The sequence below is a fragment of the Myripristis murdjan genome, chromosome 4 (assembly GCF_902150065.1).
Source record: "Myripristis murdjan chromosome 4, fMyrMur1.1, whole genome shotgun sequence".
Lineage (NCBI taxonomy): Eukaryota > Metazoa > Chordata > Actinopteri > Holocentriformes > Holocentridae > Myripristis > Myripristis murdjan.
The window spans coordinates 34,246,819-34,258,811 of NC_043983.1; the positions used below are offsets into that span (position 1 = coordinate 34,246,819).

Genomic DNA, 11,993 nt, shown 5'->3' on the forward strand with positions numbered 1-11,993 from the left:
CTGATGTTACTTTTGCTGCTTAGCCAGATTAATCGGAGCTGACGTTAAATTGGAGTGACACACCCCCAGCTGAAATAAAACATCTGCCGGTGAGTACATCACTGAAAGAAGTTTGAGAACCACTGCTCTACATCGTCACTGCGATGAAAAAAAAAAAAAAAAAAAACCTATGTATTTAACACGTGTCTTCTGCCTCCTGGTGGATTATTTGTGCACTGCAGCACCACAGGCCTTTCAGCTGAGACGTCCAAAGTGGACGCTGTCAGTTGTCAATTTGATATTTTTGCTAATTCTGAAAAAGTTAAGGTGATGTAATGTAGGGGTGATGTAGCTTCAGTGTAGCAATCATAGAATATGTATGACATTGTTGTACAATATGGAAAAAAATATGTTATGTTTGAAATTACTTGAGAAAGAATTTTTTAATTTTTTCAAGGAAATGTTTTTCCTCCCAGAAATTTCAAGGAAACAAATTCAGGACGTATCAAATAAAATACAAAACAAAATTCATATGATAAGTGGTATTTCATTTTCATTTTTTTTTTTTAATTTGTCAGAATGATCAATAAATACAAAGAATTAGAATTAATCAAATGCTTCCCTCTGCTGGGAAAAGCAGGAAATTACACCTTAAAGTTTTCCTGGGACACTTGAATGAGGAAAAAATGACACACCTCTCTTTCACAAAACATTTTATTATGCATATTATCTATACTGACCCTCATGAGTGATCAGACATTAATATTTGACTCTATGGAGACACAAACTCCCAACTTCAAACTCTAAACTTCAAACTCTAAACTTCAGTTGCACTTGTTGCACTTGCACTACAGTCACTATTCATCCACTGGCTCAAACAAACCAGCTGCGCTCCTCTAGACTCACTACTCATTAATCCTGTTGAATTTGGTTCAGTAGTAAATTCCTTCACTGTCCCTTGTTTCCTGGTGCTGTTAAACTTGGTGTCATGCTGACGTTTCCGGACTGAAGGTATGAGGAAGAGGCTTCACACTCACGTTAAATGTGAGCAGACACTCAGGACTGACGAAGGGCAGTAATCAGAAGTCTTCTTTTCCAGGATTCCCTATACAGATAGAGCACAAAGTCTTTTTCATTTGATCTGGATGTGACTCAGCAGGTAAAGACCCTACTAGGGGCCATTATAAATATTGATGAAGACATTCCTACGTTGTGTTTCATAACTGGATGACAGTAGCAGGCTGGGACCACAAGACAGTGATGACATCTTTCAAAATGTGATTTCCATGATTGCCGATCTAAATATTCATTAGAATTCATAGTCATAATTTGTTTGTAAAAATCTTTAATGTCTAACACTGAAGGAGACAATAAACTGTGTGAGAATGTCGTACCTGAATTATTTTAATGATAATCAAAGTCAGGGAGCCACAGAACTCGTCTGACAGCTAGGACAAGCTTGACTGGGGTTCTTTTTTTTTCTGTGGATACATCAAGTGAGAAAAATACTTTCACCTTGCCAACACACTACTGTACTTCTCACTAATCTTCCTTTTCCCCAGTCCATGTGTGAAGAGTCTCAGAGGATTCAAAGTCCTCTCTAGATGAAGCTGTTCAGTGGGTTTGATGTAAAGGGCGGCTGCTCTGAGTGTTACGTCCACTCTGTATATGTGACATGGTGCTGACAGGAAGACAGCACACATCCTGTCATGGAAAGCTTGTTGTCATCAATCAGCCGCTGTGTTTGTGTCAAGGTGTCGGCTCGGCTATGGATGTGTGTGAGGAGAGAGAGGAGGCGCTCCCTGCCTCTGAAAGCACTCTGTCTGGGCAACATGACAGCCAGACCAAAGCTAAGAGGTGAGATGAGGATCTCTGACTGTCCATGACTGTTCTCCATCTCAGAGCTCAGCAGGCAAATCAGCACAGCAGCATTATTCACAGGAAAAGCTCTGTGTGTGTTGTGTTGCAGCCCAGTCTGGCAGGAGAGACCAGACCCCCCTGGACCTGAACCTGAACCTGAACCTGTACCTGAACCTGCACCCAGCTGTGTGTCCATGAAGAGTTACCGCTCTATGGAAATACCTCTAATATTTAGAGAGTCTAAGAATCCGTGCGTCATTATTTTCTCATTATGTTAGCATTGCTAACAGTGTAAAATGATCTTCTTTACAAACCCACATCACCCTCACTGTGTATGTTAAGAAATGTTTCTATCAGGATCCTACAGGTGAGGCCAGACCCCCCTGCACCCAGCTGTGTGTCCATGAAGAGTGACTGGTCTATGGGGAAACCTGTTGACTTCAGAGCTTCAGACTTCTCTGAAAATAACAGGTAATAATAATAATGATGATAAATCAGGCAAGTTTGCTGTTATCAAGCTCACATGAGAGTCAGTACAGAGTTGATTTGGCTCTTGGTTGTGTGGGATCCAGATTTTGATCTTTTATACCTTACTCAAATTCTACAGTGGTGTAAGGCATAACTGACTTATTTTAAAAATAATATAAAGTGTAGTGGGAGGTGGAATTTAAATGCTGAATTGATGCTATCGGCTAGTTCTTGCTATATGGTGGTGGTCACACATTTCTGCCCTACATATTCCGTGTTTGTGTGTGTGTGTGTGTGTGTGTGTGTGTGTGTGTGTGTCTGTGTATGATGTTATATGATCCAATAAAACTCATTTTCTCCACAGTGTCCACTGGCAGATCTCAGAGGTTCCCAGTGGTCAGTCTGCCCAGGAGACCACAACAGACCTGGCCTTAATTTTTATGGTGTGTAAATGTACAAACCCATCTTTTACTTCAGCTACAAACAAACTGAAAAAAAAAAAAAAAAACATGCAAGGAGTGCAGCATTGGGACATAAAAGTCTCCAAGCTGCACACGTTAGATCAATTGGCTTTCAGGCTCTACAAAATGGATTTGATTTCACGAAGAATTTTAAGTATATTATTCTGTTCCAGCTGCTTGAGGAGAACATTATCACCTTTGTGAAGAATGAGTTGAAACACATCCAGAGCTCTCTGAGTCCAGATTACCCAGAATGCTTAGAGAGTAAGGATGAGATGTTGGACGGTGAGGAGGAAGAGCAGAGGAAAAGCAACAGAAAGGCTTTTCTGCTGATCACACTGCACTTCCTGAGGAGGATGAAGCAGGAGGAGCTGGCTGACCATCTGCAAAGCAGTAAGAGGCTTTTAACAGGTTTAGCAGGATGGAAAGAACAGAAGTTGACTTTCATATTTGGCTGCACACAGTCCCAAAATAATCATGTTTCTCACATTTAACATTTTATGTTATTTGTTGTTTGTCCATTCAGAAACACTCGCTGCAGCGTGCCAATGTGAACTCAAATCTAAGCTGAAGAATAAGTGTGAGTGTGTGATTGAGGGGATTGCTAAAGCAGGAAACCCAACACTTCTGAATCAGATCTACACAGAGCTGTACATCACAGAGGGAGGGAGTGGAGAGCTCAATGAGGAACATGAGGTCAGACAGATAGAAACAGCATCCAGGAAACCAGACAGACCAGAAACATCAATCACATGCGAGGACATCTTTAAACCTTTACCTGGAAGAGATGGACCAATCAGAACAGTGATGACAAAGGGAGTGGCTGGCATTGGGAAAACAGTCTTAACACAGAAGTTCACTCTGGACTGGGCTGAACACAAAGCCAACCAGCATGTCCACTTCACATTTCCATTCACTTTCAGAGAGCTGAATCTGCTGAGAGGGAAAAAGTTCAGCTTGGTGGAACTTCTTCATCACTTCTTCACTGAGACCAAAGAAGCAGGAATCAGCAGGTTTGAGCAGTTCCAGGTTGTATTGATCTTTGACGGTCTGGATGAGTGTCGACTTCCTCTGGACTTCAAGAACAACCAGATCCTGACTGATGTTACAGAGTCCACCTCAGTGGACGTTCTGCTGACAAACCTCATCAAGGGGAACCTGCTTCCCTCTGCTCGCCTCTGGATAACCACACGACCCGCAGCAGCCAATCAGATCCCTCCTGAGTGTGTTGGCATGGTGACAGAGGTGAGAGGCTTCACTGACCCACAGAAGGAGGAATACTTCAGGAAGAGATTCAGAGATGAGGAGCAGGCCAGCAGAATCATCTCCCACATCAAGACGTCACGAAGCCTCCACATCATGTGCCACATCCCAGTCTTCTGCTGGATCACTGCTACAGTTCTGGAGGACGTGTTGAAAACCAGTGAGGGAGGAGACCTGCCCAAGACCCTGACTGAGATGTACATCCACTTCCTGGTGGTTCAGTCCAAAGTGCAGAACGTCAAGTATTATGGGAGAGCAGAGACAGATTCACACTGGACTGCAGAGACCAGGGAGATGATCCTGTCTCTAGGAAAACTGGCCTTTGAGCAGCTCGAGAAAGGCAACCTGATCTTCTATGAAGCAGACCTGGCAGAGTGTGGCATTGATATCAGAGCAGCCTCAGTGTACTCAGGAGTGTTCACACAGATCTTTAAAGAGGAGCGTGGGCTGCACCAGGACAAGGTTTTCTGCTTCGTCCATCTGAGCCTTCAGGAGTTTCTGGCTGCTGTTTATGTCTTTCTGACATTCATCAACTCTGGAGTCAATCTACTGTCAGAAGAACAAGCAACCTCCAGGAGGTTTTCAGTATTAAACAAGAAACCTAAGCTTAAGCACCTCTACCAGACTGCAGTTGACAAGGCCTTGAAGAGTCCAAATGGACACCTGGACTTGTTCCTGCGCTTCCTCTTGGGTCTTTCACTGTCAGCTAATCAGAGTCTCTTACAAGGCCTAATGACATGGACAGGAATCTCCTTACAGTCCAATCAGGAAACAGTTCAGTACATCAAGAAGAAGATCAGGAAGAATCCCTCTCCAGAGAGAAGCATTAATCTCTTACACTGTCTGAATGAGCTGCATGACCATTCTCTAGTGGAGGAGATCCAAAGGTACCTGAGATCAGGAAGTCTCTCCACAGACAAACTCTCCCCTGCTCATTGGTCAGCTCTGGTCTTCATCTTACTGACATCAGAGGAGGAGCTGGACATGTTTGACCTGAGGAAATACTCTGCTTCAGAGGAGGCTCTTCTGAGGCTGCTGCCAGTGGTCAAAGCCTCCGATAAAGCTGTGTAGGTGCAGATAGATTGATCTATTAAATATATAACATGATCTTAGAGAACGAAAAACAATCACTGTTATTGTTTGTCTTCACTTATTTCTCCTCAGGCTGAGTGACTGTAATCTGTCAGAGAGAAGCTGTGCAGCTCTGGCCTCAGTTCTCAGCTCCCAGTCCTCTAGTCTGAAAGAGCTGGACCTGAGTAACAACGATCTGCAGGATTCAGGAGTCAAGCTGCTCTCTGCTGGACTGGAGAGTCCACACTGCAGACTTGAGACTCTCAGGTCAGATCAGCTTATAGTTTGGTCATTTATTCATTACATTGTTTTCTTATATGTCTGAAAAGTAGGTTTGTCCTCTCCAAATATTCTCTTTGAGTTCAGTATTTAGGAATGTGAAACATGTAAACATATTATATATCAACATTTCAATGCCATTAAAGGGTGATATCTTCAGTTTTATTTCAAAGAAGGTCTTTGCCATTTTCTAAAATGTGTTTTGTTATTACTTTTTCCCGTGTCTATAGATTTTTATCATGGATGACCCCAGCGAGAATCCAACCAGTATCACTGACATAATTACAGTTTATCTTTACTAGCAAGGATATGAAAGCAGTGCTCAAGACACACAAGGATGCAGTGACATTAAGTTTTAGGAAGAGTTTTAGGGAATGAAATATCTGTATCTTATCTGCAACTGCATCAGTTAATTTCATAGCAGTAATGTAATAAAAAAGTGTAACATGCATGATTGGGTGCAGGCTGTCAGGCTGTCTGGTCACAGAGGAAGGCTGTGCTTCTCTGGCCTCAGCTCTGAGCTCTAACCCCTCCCATCTGAGAGAGCTGGACCTGAGCTACAATCATCCAGGAGACTCAGGAGAGAAGCTGCTCTCTGCTGGACTGGAGGATCCAACCTGGAGATTGGAGGCTCTCAGGTATGGAGAGACACACACCATGTCTTATAGACGGCTGAGGAGTAGTGTTTCATGTTGAATGGTGCATATGAGTGACGTCGTCTGGTAAATCATGCATAGCAAAGGTTATTTACAGCCCATGTTTCCATCATCAAAAGAGAATCTGCTGTTCTGACTCTGTTTCTTCCTCCAGGGTGGACCATTGTGGAGAGCAGAGGTTGAAACCAGGCCTGAAGAAGTGTACGTGTGGATTTAGTTTGATTAATGAAATGGTGTTCCCCAAGGCACTGCCCTTGTGCCACTGCTTTTGACCATATATGCCTTTGTAATTGTTTTTAGTGCAGCCTAAACTGCCTCATTTAATTGTGTGCACATTTTTATTATCTTGGTTTTTAATTATTTCATAAATCATCTTTATTTATTTATGGTATTTTCTTCTTTTATTTATTTATTTATTTATTTATTTATTTATTTATAAATTTTGGCATTACCAGCTGCAAACAATCAACAATGATATGGTGCTACACTTAACTCAAACACCATCTGGAATTTAGTATAAATATATCACTGAAGGATCAATGAATCCAATATCCAGTAAATAATTTTCTGGCCAAACATATCTTGTGTAGTTCCTGGTTTTTATGCCAAAACCTAACCTTTCTCTGTCTGGATTGTTGGCTAAAGCAAATGGAATTTAGATACTTCCATGAAAGCATAAGGACATATACATATGGATACCATTTAAAAAAAAAAAAAAAAAAAAAAAAAAAAAAGATAATTTGTGTCCATGTATGCAAATCAGCAGTTTAAATTTTGTGACTATTGCACGAGGTCCTGTGAGACGGGGCTGTGCTACAACACAGGTCTGCATGATCTCTAGCCTGATCTCACTTTGTGACCATCACAACTGATTCTGATGCTTCCCTATCTTTGTTACATATTCATAATCTTGTTTTTTCGCTTTCAGTTGGTGAGATGAATTAGTTTGCCTTTAGTGTCTTTGGTTTTTTTTAGCTTGGTCCATCATGACTGTCAGTGCAAGGCCACACACACATTCATCTGGCACAGAGCCTTTATTTAGACCTGTAATCCATTCTCTGTTAATAGCCTACCTGTAACTTAATTTGGTTAGCGTAACCTGGATTAACAAAATGCTTCATGTGCAATTTTCATGTAGAAGTGTCATGCTTTTTTAAAGTATTGTGTCTTGTTCTCTCCATCAGATGCCTGTGCACTCACACTGAATGCAAACACAGCACAGATAAACCTCCACCTGTCTGATGACAACAGAAAGGTGACCGCAGTGATAGATAAGGAGATATTTCATGATCAGCCGGCAATATCTGACTCCTGGAGAAATGTGCTGTGTCGAGATGGTCTGATTGATCGCTGTTACTGGGAGGTCAAGTGGAAAGGAAATGTTGAAATAGGAGTGACATACAGAAGAGTCGGAAGGAGAGTGAACAGTTTTGACTGTGGGATTGGATGGCAAGACAAGTACTGGAGTCTGCGCTGCCATCAGAAAAATTTCACCGTCTTTGACAATAAGAGAGGAACGGTCATTCCTGCCTGCCCGTCCTCTAACAGAGTGGCAGTGTATCTGGACTGGCCTGCTGGCTCTCTGTCCTTCTACAGCATCTCCTCTGACACACTGATCCACCTCCACACCTTCAACAGCACCTTCACTCAGCCTCTGTACCCGGGCTTTGGCTTCGGATTTCGGTCTCATTCCTCAGCATCTCTGTGTCAGATGGACGAGTGACGCCTGGTTCAGAGTGGCTCCCTCTGCCTGTGTGAGATGGCTGCCTCGCTGCAGGTGTGTGTGTCCACACAGACAGCAATGCTGCTGCAGCGCTGCTACTGACAGCCCTACCTTTCTACACAGAGTTTGTCTTTGACAGTGTCCGATGTAATTTTTTATATCTCAAAAAGGTCTACAACACAGGACCAGGACCGGTGTGTTCAGCATCCCCCAAAACCCACACAGACATAGCCTCTACTTTCTCCATGCAGTTGCAATAACACTGGATGCCACATTCAGTTAGCTCTGGCTACAGCCCCTCCTCCCCCACTTGTATTGTCCCTAATGGTATGATCTCTGCCTCTTATGACACATGATTGGTTCCTTTCATGTGAAACTGCCACTGACGTGACTGAACTTAAGCAAATGTGGCTGAGGGAGAACAGATGTCATACAGCCATTTTAATGATCAGCAGTCTGAGTGAAAGGTTTTTCAGGATTAGGGAGTCTCACTTTAACCGTGTCATGTTCAGTGAAGCCTTTTGAGTGAATCATTATCAGTAGTGGAGCTTCCATAAAACGAAAAATCAATAATGACGCTCCTGCAGTATGAGGTCACTGCAACTTAGTGAGACTAGCTTTGTGTCCCTCTGTAGCCAAATGACAGAAGAGATTCAAGGTTTTGCTCTCACATAGTTGTTTTGTAAGGGCACCAAGTAAAAGGTCCTGTGCCCTGCTACAACATATTATAGCAGGGCAGGGTAAACCATAATCCTTTATCCATACATCCATCACCTCTGGTTTACACGCTTCATCACCATGTTTTCTGACCATGGCTCTATGTTTAGAAGATGTGGGGTGTAAGCCTTTAGCCATTTTACTTTTTTCCATTCCCCATGATTGTGACTGCTCAAGGTGTGGGGTCCCAGACCCCAAGGTCCCAGACTTAACTTTATTTCCTACTGAGTCCCAGACAGCAGTGTTGTGGGCGTCCCTACATATTAATTCAGTAACCCCAGGCTACCGTGTCTTGTCCAACCAGACCAGTCCAGTCCAACTAGACTTTGTCAACTGTCCAGATGTCATAATATGGTTCAGGAATTTATAAAGAAATTGGTCTCACCGTTAATCCATAACTTGAGTCCGAGGATCTGCATGTGTGATGGTCTTAGACGGCCCTCTGTCTCTGAATGTGGAGGTTGAGGCTGGAATGGCTTTTAATCCAGGATGATCACATAAGAAAAGCTCACATTTCTTTCCAGATATAAAGATCACACCCAAAGAGTTTCCTAACACCACAGAAGTCAATTTATCTGCAAGAGCTTTGTGTTATATTTTTTCTTATCCAACAAATCTATGCATATTGACAAATTGTTTTTTGTTGAAAGAATATTGTACACTATACACAAGCAGCAGACAGTGGATGTGGAGATGGAGGGTTGTATTAGAAATGATTTTTTCAAGAAAATTCTCCACAGTATTTTGTTTAAGAGAGCATCTGAAAATATTTTTCTAGATTTGATTTTTGGCCAGGCCAGCAGGTGGCAGCAAACACCAGAAGCTGACAAACCCCCTCAGACTCACCATGGATAAATAAACTTAGTTTTGACAAGCACATGTGGAAGTAATCCTGAACCAAAACACTATATAAGCTGATAAAATTTAATATACTTCATAATTTTCAAGAAACTCATATGTACTGGAAAAAGTGTGATAGATTTAGGCTTGTGTGTATTTTAACCATATAGTTAAAAAATCCATCTAGAGCCAGACCTGCTTTTGTATGTGTGTTCACTCCAAGCCCGATCAGTCGCACTGACTGCTACACTTTTCCTGTCTGGAGAAGTGCTTACTCAACGTTGGCCACAATTGAAGAAAGACCTAGTCTTATGTGCTAGGGTGAATGGGGAGTGTCTGAAAGTTACAATCATGTGCACTGGCCAATGGTCTGATACCAATGGAGTGATATACACAACACCACGGTCTTCAAAGGAACAAATCACTGACACCATCATTTTCAAATGTCAGAGCACCCCATACCAATGGGCATATACTCAGTGGCTGATGGGGCTCAAAAAACGGTATAAAGGCAGGTCTATAGGTTGGGGATTTCAGTCTTCTCCAGAGAATGACTCACTGCCTGTTTTCATTTGAGATCTCATTTGAAAATAAAGATTTGTCTGCTCTGGACTCTGTCTGAATTGAAGCCTTATTTTCTGAAGCTTCCAATACTTATTTTACTGGTGTTTTTGAGAACCAAGTTTAAGAAGCTCTCAGCAGTCAATCTGACCTGATCTGGACCGAAGTTTCCACATCACACACCACAGACATCGATGAGGGCTTCCAGTGAAAACTCTCCCACAAAGGCACCTTTCAGCCCATAATACTCAACTGCTCCCACCTGCTGCTTCACCATCTTAACCACAGTCTACAGTAACAAACTCGTCCGTATCACACACAATGACCCAAAAACCACTGGTCCTCCCACCCCCAGCCTCTCAGACCTCAGCAACATCGCCATCACACACAAAGCACCTCACACATCCCTGACTGTGTGTGTGTCTGTGTGGTCTGGAAGGCTGCATTTGTGTGTGGCTCTGCATCTTTCTAGCTCATGTCTGTTCTGTGACGTGAAGTTGGACTGTGAGTAAAATGCATCAGCAGTGCCAAAACTCTACAGCACACTTGACTTTGCCTCAAAACGTGACTTTGCCTCTGTCTTTTTCTAAATTTCTCCAGATATGTCGTTACTAAATGTGTGCTTTATTGTTTCTGTAATCACTGTTTTTGTAATCTCTTATTTTTACAAAAGCCCTTCTAGGGACAGGGGTTGCAAATTAGTATCTTCTACAAACACTATGATACTTGCATTGGATAGCTGTTTTCAGTTTGTCCAGTGTACAGTGTCCATATCAAATAAACCATTAATACATAAATAATAAGACACACCAGTGGGTGCAAGTTGTACTGAAACATTTTGTTTTTGTGTCCACAGTCATTCCTCTGCTGCTGCTCAATGTGGTGGGGCTGGTGGGCTGGCAGGCGGCTTTACTGAGATGCCCTTTGATGCCAAATCACATCTCATTGCCTACCACACAGAGGGCCAGGGTGAGAACACGGTAGGCTAAATGTATTTCATGCACCTTCTTAAAAAAACAAACTCAGTGCTGTGAGCTTGTGAATACTGATTTGTTTCTCACTGTGGTGTGACACAGATTATCTGTGCTGGCCTGGCAGAAATGCTGACAGGGCAAAACAGTATTTTCTTGTGTGAAATCCTTTAAGAACCGTCAGACACCATCATGGAGGCCCTTTAGAGAACTGGGTGTGTGCAATAAAAAAGGACTAAACCCTGTATGTAACAACCAGGATAGCAAAAGTGAGAAAAGCTGTTCTGTGAGAAAAAATGTTCTGATGTGGATGTCAGTGTGGATGTTGCTAACACAACAAGTGAATGTGAAGAGCGTGCTGGGACAGACTGGTTTCCATATTTATATTACAGTGCTATAGTAAACTGACCTCTCTTTAGTCTGTGTCTCAATGGTCTAAAGTCAGCTCAGTTAATAACCTGACAGAATGATAAGCACATGGCTTTTTAGCTATCTTACTAGTCAGCAGGATAGCTTAGCAAACATAGCAAAACAAATGCACCTGATAGAAACAACTAACAGTAACTTCTACAAAATCTATATCTGAATACAGATCGAAAAGAAAAAGAAAAGGACTTTGTCCACTCAAAGAACAAAGCACTTTCCTTGTTCATGTTTGAGGTTGGTGATGTGACATTTGTGCAGTGGCAAGGAAATCAAAACTGAGCGGAAGAAAGAGATCAACCTGCCACCCATGCCCACCATCAACACTGTGACCTCAGTATCAAGTGTGATGTCTGCCCAGCAGCCCCCACAGCCACCACCGCAGCCCAAAGGCACTCTCCCACCACCCGAGCGGACCGTGCTGAAGGAGTCTTCAGAGCGGGGAGAGGAGAGAAGAAGAGGGGTAGATTCATTCATTCATTCCTTTATTTATTCAGGGAGGGCCAGTTGAGAGCAAGCTCTCTTTTCCAATGACGCCCTGATTACATAAATAACAATAACACAATATAAATCATACAAAATACCGGCACAGTAATGGTACAAGAGAATGGAAACATTAATGTGTACAAAAGCCATGAGAAAACAAAAAATCGATGAGAACTTGTTTAAAATCCATGAAAGGAATCAAGCTGCTTAATTGGAGACGAGTTTGCATCTCATT

General features: G+C 42.4%; 1 protein-coding gene across 1 annotated transcript; it reads left to right on the plus strand.

The window, feature by feature from the left end:
• The first annotated feature begins 2,036 nt into the window (after positions 1 to 2,036).
• Positions 2,037 to 9,221, plus strand: LOC115357996 (NLR family CARD domain-containing protein 3-like). Its single transcript, XM_030049764.1, has 9 exons — positions 2,037 to 2,089; positions 2,197 to 2,310; positions 2,672 to 2,750; positions 2,942 to 3,161; positions 3,295 to 5,098; positions 5,196 to 5,369; positions 5,846 to 6,019; positions 6,192 to 6,238; positions 7,222 to 9,221. The coding sequence occupies exons 1-9, from the start codon at positions 2,052 to 2,054 to the stop codon at positions 7,758 to 7,760; spliced, it is 3,189 nt and encodes a 1,062-aa protein (XP_029905624.1). The 5' UTR covers positions 2,037 to 2,051; the 3' UTR covers positions 7,761 to 9,221.
• The last annotated feature ends 2,772 nt before the right edge of the window (positions 9,222 to 11,993 follow it).

Excerpts from the sequence above, each read along its gene's own strand:
- LOC115357996 (XM_030049764.1), top strand. The coding sequence starts at position 2,052 with ATGGAAATACCTCTAATATTTAGAGAGTCTAAGAATCC. Across the intron at positions 2,751-2,941 it reads ACCTGGCCTTAATTTTTATG|CTGCTTGAGGAGAACATTAT; the intron begins GTGTGTAAATGT and ends ATTCTGTTCCAG. Across the intron at positions 3,162-3,294 it reads GGCTGACCATCTGCAAAGCA|AAACACTCGCTGCAGCGTGC; the intron begins GTAAGAGGCTTT and ends TTGTCCATTCAG.